The 14,897-nt window shown below is 36.1% G+C and overlaps 1 protein-coding gene across 5 annotated transcripts in view; it reads right to left on the reverse strand.

Moving 5' to 3' along the window:
* Positions 1 to 6,773: 6,773 nt before the first annotated feature.
* The window catches only part of tshr (thyroid stimulating hormone receptor), a 43,213-nt gene continuing 35,089 nt past the window's right edge, over positions 6,774 to 14,897 (reverse strand). For all 5 annotated transcript variants that reach the window (XM_048179591.1, XM_048179589.1, XM_048179590.1 and 2 more), the window contains 3 exons: positions 14,129 to 14,206; positions 11,379 to 11,567; positions 6,774 to 11,132 (listed from right to left, as the gene is read on the reverse strand). In XM_048179591.1, the coding sequence (XP_048035548.1) occupies positions 9,734 to 11,132; positions 11,379 to 11,567; positions 14,129 to 14,163 (1,623 nt within the window). In that variant the 5' untranslated portion in view covers positions 14,164 to 14,206 and the 3' untranslated portion in view covers positions 6,774 to 9,733. The remainder of the gene's footprint in view (positions 11,133 to 11,378; positions 11,568 to 14,128; positions 14,207 to 14,897) is intronic.

Raw genomic sequence — 14,897 nt, forward strand, 5'->3', positions numbered from 1 at the left:
CACTATTTTTTGACACATGAGTCAGATTTGTTGAACTGTTACTGCAAAACTCTAGACACAAATCCCTTTGTTTCTCATTGCCTAGACCATGTGGTCATTTAGAAAGCAATAGCATTCAATATTGTTCACTCAAGTCAGCACAGCTTCAGCTCAATTAGCACATAAATACCCAGGTGGAAACACTAAGAGTCAAAATTTATCACACACCAGTCAGAACCTTCAATAGATAAAAGAGCCCCAGTCAGTTCATTCAGTTTTGGAACAATGGTTCCAGAGTGACGTGATAGAAGAGGTTGAGGACACCAGAGAGGAGGAGGAGGAAAGGGAAAAAGGAAGAGGATGAGGATGAGGATGAGGAGGAAGATGAGGAGGATGAGGAAAGAGAAGGGCAAAGAGACAAGCAGCCTTGGATGAAATTCGTGTCACTCTAGTTGACCATGTCCTTGTTGTTGTTCTTTTACCCCCGCCAATATAGCCTGTGATGTTCACAAGATTCTCTGGCCTGACCCAGACCAAAGACGGGATGCTGGGGTGGAGCAAAATATTTTGTTGTTGTTGTTTGGTGTATTGTACTGTACAGTATATTAAGCAATAAATAAAATGTGAAAATGTATACATTTGTTGTGTCTTTTGTTGTGTTGATCATGTGAAAAATGTTTTTGAGGGGGAGAACCAAGAAACATAACTTATTACTGGTTTTTGTAGTATTGTTTTGAATTTCTCACCAGTGTATAAGACTATGTTGTAGTGTGTGTGTGTTTTTGAGGGCTTGTGTGTCATGTCTGAGGGCAAAGTTTGGTTTTTCACCTAGACTGAAGAGTTTTGAGTGGAAAGTTTTATTTTTTACCTGAAAATATGTGTTTAAGCAATCGAGAAAAACTAATAGTTTCATATTACAGAGAACTTAGTATGGGCTGCTGGTGGTGCTTGAGACTTTATTAGTCATTTTGTGTTTCTGTAAAAAAAAAAAAAGGACTAACAACAATGAAATCCAAGGCGAAGAATACTCTAAAAGTTACTTAGGTGAAATGTGTTTATCTATTTACAACATTACCTTGAAAGATGACTTTCCTTTTTGATCATGTCTTCTCTCCGGGAGATCATGTTTTCTTTCGTGGTTGGATGATGGGCTCATGAACAATTATCGCGTTGTCTGCAGTCGCCTAAACTGATTTGTGGAAATCAAATCGCGGACGGTGAAGACCAAGTTGTGCTCGGTGAGCAATTCCTGCAAGAAATGAAAGTTTTTGATGAAATTGTTAATTTCCTCACCAGATGTCGCTATTTTGATGAGTTTATATTGCAAAACAGTGATCTTCAAATACTTATTTTCAAGTGCCAGGTGCAAGTGGTGCAAACATTATTCCAGACATTTGAACAATTAACATTAACATTTTGGTCAAAAATCCTTGCTTTCAAAAATCTAGAGAAAGAAACATGACTTCACAGTTTTAGCTTACAAATCAAATGTCTTTTGATAAACTGTATATCGAAATATGAATATGAACATGTAGCCTATTTTAAAATGTGAGGCTGAAGTAAGCACACTGAGGAAGAACATTTAAATCTGTTTGTAGATCTGTTACAATATCAATCCTCATAAGAAGCAAATGACAGAATGTAAATTGTTATCTTACATAACTAATAGGATAAATTTATTATAGGCTAAATTAGTGCTTTTATATATCAGACAATAAAGCAACTTCAAGACAAATTGTCGGCTTTATCAGACCAGTTTTGAGAGCTCTGTCGTGAAGAGTCTTTCCAGCCAGGGTAAAGATCTCTTTGAGAGCCCTTTAAGTCCTGAAACTCTTCTCATGTTGTCATAGCAACCTACTAAAGAACCACATTAAATGTTCAGTGTCTGGTTGGAGTATGTACACTTACTAAGCCAAAACTGAACATTACTTATGAAGACAGCTGCATTTCAAAGAGGCAAATGTTTTGGAAGTGATTATTGTATTAAGAGCCAGTCCAGTCTCCTTGGAGATAACACTAATATATTGCACAAATTTGTTCCACTGATTTTATCCCAGACCTCCTGAGTGAAAAAACATATTGTGTGATTTATGCTGCTAAATAACTGCAGTGAAAGTTCCCAGATGTATACATAAACATTAAGAGTTTAGGACATCATTTCAAAATGATATGCCTCCAATGCAAATGTGTTAAGTTTAATATAATAATATTATATAAATATAATTTAATTTAATAAATATAAAAAAAAAATAAAAATAATAATATTGGTACCTGAACATCAATCAAAACTGAAGTTGCGATAGTCTTTTCTTCCCTGTTGTGACTTGTATATTCAAGTGAAACGGCTTCTCGAACAAGTAAAAATGTAAGTCTGGACTGGAATTGATTGCATCGTTGGAGTGTTGTCATTTGCTTTTGCTGTGATCTCATGTGAGTGACAGGTTGTCCCGCCGTCACACCAGTAAACGCATCATTAGAGAAGAGATGTCGCTGCAAGTGGGAGGGGAAGTTATTTTGATTAAAGATTGTGATGGAGCAGGAATTTAAAATGATGTGCATGGATAAATCATTTATAATAAATCTTGTAAAATTCCATTAAAAAACAAACAAGAATTGTCCATTTTGATTTCATTGTGACTTTAATCTGTCATCCAAATTAAAGGGTTAGTTAAAATTATGTCATTAATTACTCACCCTCATGTCATTCCAAACTCGTAAGACTTTCGTTCATCTTCGGAACACAAATGAAGATCTTTTTGATGAAATCTGAGAAATGTCAGTACCTCCATTGACTGCATTTACAACGAACACTTTGATGTTTCAAAAAGTTCATAAAGAGATCGGAAAACTAATCCATATGAATCAAGCGGTTTAGTCTAAATTTTCTGAAGAGCTGCTACTGTCAAAGCGTCAAAGTGTTCGTTGCAAAGGCAGTAAATGGAGGAACTGACGACTCTCAGATTTCATCAAAAAGATCTTCATTTCTGTTCCGAAGATGAATGAAAGTCTTATGAATTTGGAACGACATGAGATATGGGAGTTTTTGAAAAATTGACACTTTCCATTGGCCGTATTTTCAATTTGCAACTTCAACTTGCGCTATTTGAAGCGTAATGGATGAATGAATGAAGCGTCTGGCAAAAGCTGCTATGGTCTGATGAGACCAAATTGACCTTTTTGGACTGAACTCCAAGTGCTATGTTTGGCGAAAAGCAAACATAGCACATTACTCAAAAACACACCATACCTACTGTAAAGTATAGTTATGGCAGAATTGTGGGGGTGTTTCTCTTCAGCAGGGATTGGATGATTGGTCAGGATTTAAGGGAAAATGGATGCTATAAAGAATATCCAAATTCTTGAGGAAAACCTGCATCCCTCTGCTAGACAGCTGAAGATGGGCAGGTCATTCACCTTTCAACATGACAATAATCCTAAAAACCACCAAAAGAACAACACAATGGCTTAAGGACAGGAAAGTGAATGTACTTGAGTGGTCAAGTCCATCTGACTTGAATCTGATGAATGTACTTGAGTGGTCCATCTAACTTGAATCTGATAAATGTACTTGAGTGGTCTATCTGACTTGAATCTGATAGAAGATCTGTGGATGGACTTGAAGAGAGCAGTCCATTGCCGCTCACCACGGAATTTGATTGAACTTGAGCAATTCTGTAAGGAAGAATGGGCAAAAATTTCACAATCTATACAGCTATACAGACATATCCCAAAAAGATTGATGGCTGTAATCAAAGCAAAAGGTTAAAAAAAAAAAATCAGAATTGTTGCCTTTTTCTTTTCTTTTCTTTTCTTTTTCTTTTCTTTTCTTTTCTTTTCTTTTCTTTTCTTTTCTTTTCTTTTCTTTTCTTTTCTTTTCTTTTCTTTTCTTTTCTTTTCTTTTCTTTTCTTTTCTTTTTTTTTGTTTGTTATAGGGCAAAATTTGTAAATAAAGCTGGAAAACATTTTTTTTTTAATTGGGTTTTGATTTCAGGCTGTACGACAAATAAAGTAAAGGGGGGGGGGGGGGGGGGTACTAAGTACTTAGCTTATTAACACTGATTTTTAAGGGGAACATTTTTTTGTACTTCATCCTTTAATAGTCTGAATCAAATCACTTTAAATGGAGCCAGTTTGTAACCCTAAACCCTACTGTAATCCTAACTCTAACCCATATGTAGTTAATTAATATTACTATCACATTGATTGTTCTTTACTTTTTCCTTAGAAACTTTATCTGACTGCTGGCTTTATCTGACTGCATAGCTTACATGATGAATGAGTTTATTTGGAATCTTTGTAAAAGATCTCATTGCTTCAACCTGCCCCAAAATCCAGGACAATTTACAGAAGATATAAACAGACTTCAGCATAAATATACAGGGCATTACATGAATAGCAGGAAATATGTCCCGCATTTTGTGCACCAGCCAAATATGGGGCATTCCTTACAATATATTGCATATAAGTACATAATCTCATTTTTAACAGTGCAATCATCCTTTTACCAAGGTTTTTGTAAGAAAAATTATCCCAAACTAGCTAGTCTCTAATAAGTGCCATCTTAATTTAGAACCCCCCCAAAATAAATAAATAAAAAGTTTAATGTTTCAGTAACAGTCAAGTTTACAAAATATATATGAAATTAATTTCTACATTTACATGTAGGCCTATACATTTCACAAAAAAATCAGCAGTCTGAAGGTGAGAAAACTCAAAGGCATGTCACCAGTGAAAGCACATGTGGGTGTTAGATATTCCATCTGCATTTCTTTGAGAACAGCACAGTTAAAATATTATCCAGATGTGGAATACAACATATTCTCCAAAAAGACTCCTATGATCATTCCCCTTCATTTTGCACCTTTGCTTGTTTTAGTTCTTACTAGCTATGGTTCTAAGAAACTGTTTGACACTGCAAGCTGGTGAGAAAATAGAGCTGTATTTGATAGTTCAAGCCAGGAGAGAATAATATGCCATCTGGAAGAACTGTCACATTCCACATTACATGAAGGGAAACACAGAGTTTATATTGTGAGTTGTATTATTGTACTTGTTCAAATTGGTTCAAAGTGAACAAAAATATAGATTAAATTATTTTTGATTATTCTTTTCAATGTCATTGTAATCTGATCAATTCTTTTAAAATATTGATGTTTTGTGGCACTGCTAATGGCAGGTATTGGATTGATTATAGGTGGGAACAGTTTATTTTAATTCAGGAAGTTTAAGGATTAAATGCAGAAGTAACCATCAATAACAGAAGTATCTGCGATCCCTGTCTACTGTCCAGTTTTGTGCTTTGAATCACAACTCAATAATAACAAACTGATTAAAAATAATAAATGATTTCCCTCAATGGAAAATAAACTGGTATTCACACCCATACGCGATTCTCCAGTCAATTAGTGTCAGCTGGAAAGTTCAAGAGGGTAGTAAAAGTGCAGCCATATGGAAAGAAACAAATGGAGGCCTAAAGAATTAAACATCTGATTGTTACCGTAATATGAAGAAACGATTGCTTTGTTAAGACAGATAGCAAAAATACAAGGTAACACTTTAGTTAGGAGATCAATTCACACTATTAACTTGCTTTATTATTATGCTTTTTTATTAACCACTTAGCATTTTTGTAAATTTGCCTAAAACGCCTAAAAAGGCTTACCCAAAGTAAATTGCATGGTGTTCTTGATCCATTTGGAGATTATGCATGGTTTTGGTCTCTTTTGAAAGGTATGTGTTCTGCGGGCAGTACAGTGGAACACTAAAAGTTTAAGGCAAAAGTCATAGTTAATAGTGAATATGTGTTCCCTAATCTAAAGTGTGAGGCAGTCAAACAGCTTTGAGGCCTCTTTTTTATTTTTTATTTTAATTGTAATTATTCCCTACTGGTTTAAGTTTGAACAAAGCCCTGTTGACCAGTCACTTTAAATTATTTATAATTGTTATAACATCATTATGTAAATTAAGATGTATCATATGGGAGTCATTCTGAGCTGGATATGTGTCATATGGCAAAGCTATCACATGGCTTCATGACTCTTGCAACATATGCTTGTGGTTGTCTATTGTGATTCAGTGATGAATATATATATATATATATATATATATATATATATATATATATAAATTTTTTGCTTTGAATCGACACAAAGCTTTTCTCTTTTCCTTCCTTCACTGGGGGCATTGATTGCAATTTTCCTCCATTTGGGCGATCCTCTTCATGCCCGTAGATCGCCAGAGCATTGTTGCACCATGTTCTGTTTGTCACATGTCCTCTGTTTAGTTTCCCGCCTTTAGTTAGTTGTCATGGTTTCTGATTTGATTATCATACTTAAAAAAATTAAGTGTCCTTGTTTATAAATTTAAAAAAAAGTTGACAGCTTTGTGTGTCTTGTTTATTATCTCATTAGTTCCCTCATTAGTTCTTGAATAAGTATTCCTTGGTTTTGTTCACTTTTTGTCCTGTCACTGTTCTATGTTGGATGTGTTACTCTGCTGTTTGTATTTTGGCTGTGTTACTTGCCTGTTTTGATTTATCATTAAACCTTTGAGTTCTTTTGAAACCTGCTTCTCCTGCCTACTTCCTCCTGTGATCACATACCATGACATTATGCAGAAAGAAAGTAAAAAAAGAAACCATGAGTAATGGGTTTTTATTGTCGTACAATCATGAGCATATCCTAACAGGGTGGAAATATTGTACCGTTCATTTCATACAGATTACCTAATCAAATCTGATATGCTCAAGCTTTGATTCTTGTTTCTCTGCACAATAAACATACAATACAATGTTACAATATTCAAACAATTTTTTATTCAACATTCTATGAGGCAGATGGGGTGTAATTCCCTCCCCAGTCTGTTTGCCGTAGGGCCCCGTGCAGTCCAAGGGACGGCCCTGACTGCTTCTATCCTCCTTGATCTTCAACTTCTTCCTTTCTTATTACAACCGTATTTTCTGAGAGCATATGCAAAAAGGCTATTATACTGCCTGCCAGTAAAGAACAATAGTGGCAGCTACACATAAAATATGTATCATCTGGAAGAAACTGATTTTTGGTCTTTGAGTTATTGATTTTACAAAATATGTATTAAAATTACCCCAAAAAATGGTAGAAAAAATATCAATTGTACAAAAAATATTTCAAAAAATATCATTGTACATCCAAATGTGTTTTCTATGTATTTCCTAGTCTAAAATGATCTCACAATGGAGCCTTGACAGTATGTGACTCATGTCTACACTTCCTTGTTGCCAAAAATATCAAGCGCATGGCAGATTTTAATTTGAATTTGGCTGAAGGGGTATCAAATGATAATACTAAAACATAAATTTTTTTTTGGTTGAATATTATTATTATATTTTAAATACAATTATTTAACTCTATGGTGTATCATCATTTATAAATGACACAGAGAAAATTGCAAGACGTATTGGGGCTCTCCTGGAAGTTTGCTGAGGCCCCCTGGTTGAGAACCATTGTTTCACACCATGTCTAAATATAAATAAGATGAAATGTGCCATTTCTGTGCCACATGGAATTACAAAAATAATGACCAATGTTGAAGAAGTTTCACAAACACTCCTCCTGTTTGTAATTAGTCAGACAAATAGATAGTCCCGGCACAAATCAATGGTTGACCCAGAGTGGCTATGTCGGCTGCTCAAACAAAAATAATAAAGTTTTAATAGCGACACAGTTTCAGTTTACACTATTCAGGATTTACAATGGGTTTTCCAAAGGCTCATTGCTTATATTATAAAATTAGAGCTTGGAAGCTTGGAATAATATGAATAATTTTAACACCAAAACAAATTACCATGCATCACCTTTAAATACATAGAAGTGGCATATTTTATTTTTAACTCAATTACATATGAAGATAAATTACATGAATTTAAATGTATTTAGATGTTTTGTGATTTCAAAGTCAACATTACAGTTTAGAAACAGTGCTACAGGCTAAAAAAACAATATCTAAGCCCACATCAACAAATCTACATGCAAGCTCTTATTTTACAAGAACATGAAGCTTAGCAACAATGTCCATTAAGCCTGTTTCACATAACACACTCACACACTGTGCATAAGCAATGCTATACAGAAAATATACTTTCTTAGTTTCAGCCATGAATTATAAGATGGTTATTGCAGTTGGGTCATTAAAAATTGTTACAATCTTGATTGTGAAATCTAATTTGCATGATGAGGGGTAGCAATACATTCAAATGACAATTAATCTACTCAGAATGGAACAACAAAGAGCAGTTTAAATAATCTGGATTCAGTCAAATTTACTGAATAGAGTAAAAAACAAATAGGCCTGGTTTCACAGGGTTTAAATTAAGCCAGACCTTACTTCAATTAGAACATTTAAATAGCTTTTATAAATGTGCCTTAGAAAAATACATTACTGGTGTGTGTCTTAGGACAAAACAATGGCACTGACATATTTTAAGATATGTCAGTGCAAATTGCTTTCAGTTAAGAGAGCTCAAATGTGCATTTTAGTCTGGGACAAGGCTTAAGCCTTGTCTGTCAAACCGGCAATTGTGTTTTTTTGTGTGTGTGGCACTTGTGCATGCATTGTTTGAAAAAAAGTCAAGTAATGTTGCAAAAATAGGCTCAGTGACAAAACTGTTTTCATCTATGCTTGTATGATTGTGCTGCTTATACACATAGTTTAAATGATTTGTTAGTTGTTAAAATGGGTGCTGGAATAACTATGCATTGCTTTTGTGTGTGGTGTTAAACAGGCTTTAGATTCCACAACCACCAGTGGTTCTTCACACTTTGTTATGCTTGTGTTAAATGAACAAAGCCCAATGATCAAGCAATGACTTTTACCAGTTCAGCATACTATATTAAAGGTGCAATAGGTGCAATAATAATGTTAAACTGGTTGAAAGTCTCCTCATATCCTGATAGCAATCACTATGTTAAATGGTCAAAATGTATTTTTATAAATATTTATCATCTGTGGAATGCAAAGTACCATAAAATGCTCATCCAATCATTATATTCAGTCCGAATGAAATAATACGATGTCCTACCTGCCTGTCAACATATGTTTTTACATACCCTCATGCACCCTGTTTGCGCAGACATCATACGTCATCAGCGCGTTTCATGCTGTGCAGAGTTTATGTAGAAAGATATCAGTCACGCAGTCACTGAGCACCGCAAACAAACAGCAGCCACCTTTTACAGTTCCTACCAGATCAAAACAACAAGTTTGAGCTGCGTTCACGTCATAACTACCATAATTAAGAGATGGCAACCCGTGACGTTCTAACGGGAGCTGTTCATGTCCTCAGACTCGGAATTAAGCGTTTCCATGTATCAACATCGAAATCAATGTGCAGCAGTCAGGTATAAGCTCACTAAGTTGTTTGCGTTCATTACGTTATTGTAATGTTATGTGCTTTGAGACATGAGGTAGTTTAACGCCATCTCTTGTGACGCTTTGCCAAGAGCAGCTGTGTGTGTGTGCCTTCATGTGTTTTGGAGGAGGCGTGGCTTTGAGACACTCTGAAGGAAGGGTGTGATCTTATGATTTGAAAGCTAGCTCTGCTTGCTAGCCTCTCCGAAAATGTCCTATTGCACCTTTAAATATACAAACTAAAATTCACTAATTTTTTTCAATGCAGACCTTTCAAGTAATTCATTAATTTTCTGTGCTGCAATTTAGTTTATTGGACTCCAGCCTACATTCCAGTTGTTGTTGCCTGGACTCATATATATTGTAGGCTTCAAGTGTCCTGCCCATCACTGTCCTCGTGCTGTTGGGTGGCTGGTGGGTTGCCTGGATATTCTAGAAGGGAAACAGGGGTCTCCTTGGCTCCTGTTTGCTCCCTCTCACGTCTGGTGATTCCTTTGCTGCTTGCCTTCGAAGACACAGTCTGACCTCGGAACAGCTGAGCCCGACGTTGACAGAGACCCACTTTACTGAGCAGTATAAAGACATCTCCTTGGAAGGCCTTGGTGAAGATAGCATAGAGGAAAGGGTTAGCACAGGAATTCAGAGGATAAAAAAGCACCAAGAGGATCTTGGAGTTTGACACAGTGATGAGTGGGTGGTGCAACGCAGCTGTAATAGCATACATTGAAATGGGTGCTATGCAGAGGAAGTCAGTAAAGATGAGTACAGCCATACGTTTGGCAATGTTGGTATCTTTGTTGGCAGACTGATGACTTGGGTTGTGAATAGCACAATAGATCTTGATGTAACATGCACAAATGACTACAAAAGCCAGGATGTTAAGAACAAGTACACATAGGATGTAGATCTGGTCTACAAGTGTCTGGGTGTCCATGGGAAGACAAATGCTGACTTTCTGGTAGCTGCTGACCCCAATGAGAGGCATAAGAGCCAATATGAGGCAAAAGATCCAGCCCACTAGCATGATGATTGAGGCATGGGACAGACGCAACTTACGGTCCAGCCGCATGGCATAGGTGATGGCATACCAGCGTTCCAGGGTAATAGTGGTCAGTGTGTAGACCGACAGTTCACTAGCAAAGACGGAGAAGAACCCAGCTAGGTTGCATCCTGGACCTGTTTGCCAATCAATAGCATGATTATAGTATTCAGAACGTGTGTGGAGGTCCACGGAAGCAATGAGCAGCAGGTAAATGCCCATGCAAAGGTCAGCAAAGGCCAGGTGGCACATTAAAAACCTTGAGACAGACAGTTTGTAGTGGCTGGTGAGCAGCACCAACAGTACAAACAGGTTGCCCAACACAGCAAGCAAACTGACAAACCACACAGATACTCTTAGAAAGCTGAAACCCATGATGTCCTCACAAGGGTTGAACTCATCAGGAGCAGGGAAACAGGCAACCTCCTCTCCCTCCTCACACACAATGTAGTCATAGCGACTGTCAAACTCATGGCTGGTGTCTTCCTGGGGGTTCTTCAGTGTTTCACCAAAGCCCACATCATCATCTGGGTGTCCACCAAAGTATGTGTGGTAATGCAGGCTGCTGTAAAAGTCCTGGTGGTCGTAGGTGTCTCTGAAGATGTTATCTCCTGAGTCAATGCCAGGTTCCATGCTGCTGTACAGGCCAGGAAATTTAAAAGTTCCAACAGATCTCTTTTGAAGTTGATTATACCTAGCAGTCAGGTTACAAATGATGTCCTCTAAGTACCTGCCAAAGAGCAAAAATCCTTATGCTTGCATGCTAGAAAATACACTTTTAAAAGGAAGGTCTTAAAGCTTTTTGCATTATCACTAAAACTAGCTTAATATTTAAAATCTTTCATAACATTAGACAACCAATTATGTGACACGACAGTTCAGTCGTAGTCAAAAATACTACAGATCTTTACTCATGTAACAAACACTCATATTTTCTTATTCTCGATTATTGCAATGAATAATCAAAGCCACAAACCCTCTTTTTTTCTTCAAGTTCTTGAATGCACAGCAGTGGCTGGGGTAGGTCAGGTCTGCTGTAATTAGGTGTCTGAAGGTCTTGATCGGTGGTAGTTTTTTGAGGGCCCAGACATTCCGAGCACAGAGTTCACGAATTGACTCCAAGCCTCTGGTTGGGAGGGAAATGACAGCCGATTCTGAAACATCACTAATTAGAAAAAACAAACAAAAAAACAGACTTTTTTTAACCCTTGTATGGCCTTTGATGTTTCCCTCATTAAAAAAATGTTCCCTTCATCTCAGTGGGAGAGATTTTGTGACTTTTGTTACATTATCTATCCAAACACACACACGTTTGTTTTTGTGAATTGTGGGGACATTCCATAGACGTAATGGTTTTTATACTGTACAAACTGTATTTTCTATCCCCCTACACTACCCCTAAAAATACCCATCACAGAAAACTGTGCACATTTTTACTTTCTCAAAAAACTAATTCTGTGTGATTTATAAGCCTTTTGAAAAATGGGGACATGGGGTAATGTCCTCATAAGTCACCCTGTCCTTGTAATACCTATGTCATACCCATGTCATTATACAAATTTGTGTCCTGATATGTCACAAAAAAGAGCGTGCACACACACACACACACACACACACACACACACACACACACACACACACACTTGATTCAGTTGTTCTGAAGGTAGGTAAAAAAAAAAAAAAGTCTTCTGGGTTGGAATGGACCCCGCATTGAAAATGAATGGGAAAGGTGAAATTTTTTTTGTTTTTTATTTTTCATTTTTCAATTAAATAAATAAATCTGGAGGCAATGATCACCTCACATTTTTATGTATTATTATTTCCTTGCCGACACATCATGCTTGTCATGTGACACACTGCAGCCACAATGGCGCTGTGTGACTTTTGTAGGAAATTGGTTTTACATTTTTTATTTCACTTTCCTTTTTTTATTCAAAACATTTCCAAACTTGTAAACTATATCATGAAAGATCTGATATTCCCATTCTCAAATAAGCCTACGTGTAAGTAAAATGTATTGTTATTTAAAACACCACTTGATCTATAATGGGCGATGGGCGCCGCTGCAATTCAGAATCAGAGTTGTCAGATTTACATGTAGGCCTACATTTTACCAATTCTCCCAAAAGACATGAAAGTAAGTGGCCATTGAACTAGGAAAAGAATTGAGTAAACTTTATAATTACATACACAGTGTGTAGCTGTGGAAAAAAACAAAAACAAAAAAAACATGATTATTATATCCTCAAATTATAGCTATTGGAAAGGATTAATATTGCTGCTTCCAAAGACCTCATGTGTGTATTTTATATATTGTATTTTTTTTTTTTTTTTTTCGCTAGTAGGCTACTGTGTATTTAAATATCAGAAGCCTTGTATCTTTCACGGAGGAGCTCTGGGAGCAGATGACAGTGGAGGAGAGAGAACCAGGCCTGGATTGTTTGTTTATTATATAAACAAAAATTTGTGAAACATTCACCGGTTCCCGCCTCCTTCTTCCCTGGACACAAACCGCTTTACACTTATATACATAAACAACAACCATTTCTGATGTTTTCACTGATCACTGATCTTAAAGTATGTAAACAGCAAAACAGCTTTATGAGATGAGATTTTTATGCATCCAATCTGAGCCTTTTTAAAATGTGGTTCGAGACTGAATTCATATCTGGCATCTGGTCTACATGTAAACAGTGTATTTGATTCTCAGCTCAGGTGGAGCATCATAATGGAGGGCAGTCAGTGGAGCTCTGATTAAGACAGCTGTTTATTCAGTCTATGGGTCGATGTAACAATTACAGTACATTAAAGGGTTATATCTTGCTCTATATGAAGACATTTCACTTTACCAAATCAAAAGCAGTAGCTTTTCTAAAGCTTTTGTCAACCTCTTGGCTTTTTGTCAACCTCTAAAGATATTTTTTAAGACCATGGACATGCAATAAAAACATAATATTTAGTTTGATTATATGAGTTTGTTGTTGTTTCTGTTTTAAATTGATGTTCCAACGAGTGTATTGTGCAACATGACTTTAAAATTAAGTAAAAAAAAAATAAAAATAAAAAAATAAAAAAAAACCTTGCAGCCAGCTTGTCTGATTTTGTCATTTTGAAATAGTTAGCCAGTGACCTCATAGCAATGATTTCACACTGATCTGACTCCTGAGAGGGTAGCTGAGGGGCCACATTATTAACTTATTAAAGAACTATGATTTCAGCAGGCCCACATTAGCAGTCAGATAAAACAAATTTCAGATGAGAAGATATTTTTGCACTTTTTTAAGTTAGTAACACCAGTCAATAGTAGGCTAGCTTTACATAGTCTGTATTGAACAATAATACATAATCTTTGTCTAATCGGTATAACAACCAGTTGTTTTGATGTTCCAAGAGTGCAAGCATTAGAAATATGTTTTCCATTAAGAGTCAAAGAATAAAAGTATTGTTTTGATGCATTTTAGTGTCTCTAAATGACTTTTTTAATAAAACATATACCAAATATTTAAAAGTCATCTTTAACAGCTCTACATTCTTATCATAATAGTAAAATCTCATAATTTTTTATAATTATTATCTTTTCTAATCTTATAATTTTTCAGAAACCTGTTCCCCAAAACACAACAAAATCATTTATGGACAAGGGCTGCAAACTCTGAATAAAAGATCTCAGAGGGACCTACAGACACTGAATCTCAAGTGCTTTCAGGAGAAACAAAAGGCACTCACAGGAGCATTGGTCCACTGCTAGTCCCAGCAAACATTCTCTCATCTAGCCTTGTCAGCAGCTTATTTCTATGCAGGTACCTGGAAAGAAAAGGAGTGAAAATGTCCAGTTTGAGGATGATAATATATAATGTCATTAAATGTTACAAGTAAATATTAGATTTTTCTGTGGTGCTTGTTAAGGCACAAACAATCCCACAACCAATCCTTTAAGTATTTAGTAGGATAATTGTTCCCACAATATTTGTGCAATATAAATGAATAATACCTGTGCTGCTTGCAAGAAATGCAAAATTAGATGGTAGATAGTAACAGGCAAACATCCTGCAGACTTATATTAAAGAAGGGATATAACCACACAGGACAAGAATATCATAAAGACTCTTTGGGGCCAGGAAGAAACCACTTAGCAAAATGCCACAATATCTTAGCATCACATTTTCTTAAAAATCTTCAATAATGTTATTCTAAATTATACTATTAACTACACTACACTATTAACAGCTGCTCCACTGCACTACATAAACATTTTAGGATTTTTAGAATTCTGAATACAAGGCTTGCTAGAGGAGCCCACTTTTACAAGCAAATTAACAATCTAGAAATTGAGTTTTACTATTGCACTTTCATTAGTGCCTTTGTCCTGGTTTAGCAGTCCAATGTCAACATGCAAAAGCCCAAAGACATTAGCAAGAGATTACAACCTAAGGGAGATTGAGATATGAGGGGGATTGACACTAATATCCCATATTCTCAGCAGAAAACCCTTAGG

Source organism: Megalobrama amblycephala, unplaced genomic scaffold (assembly GCF_018812025.1).
Source record: "Megalobrama amblycephala isolate DHTTF-2021 unplaced genomic scaffold, ASM1881202v1 scaffold253, whole genome shotgun sequence".
Classification (NCBI taxonomy): Eukaryota; Metazoa; Chordata; class Actinopteri; order Cypriniformes; family Xenocyprididae; genus Megalobrama; species Megalobrama amblycephala.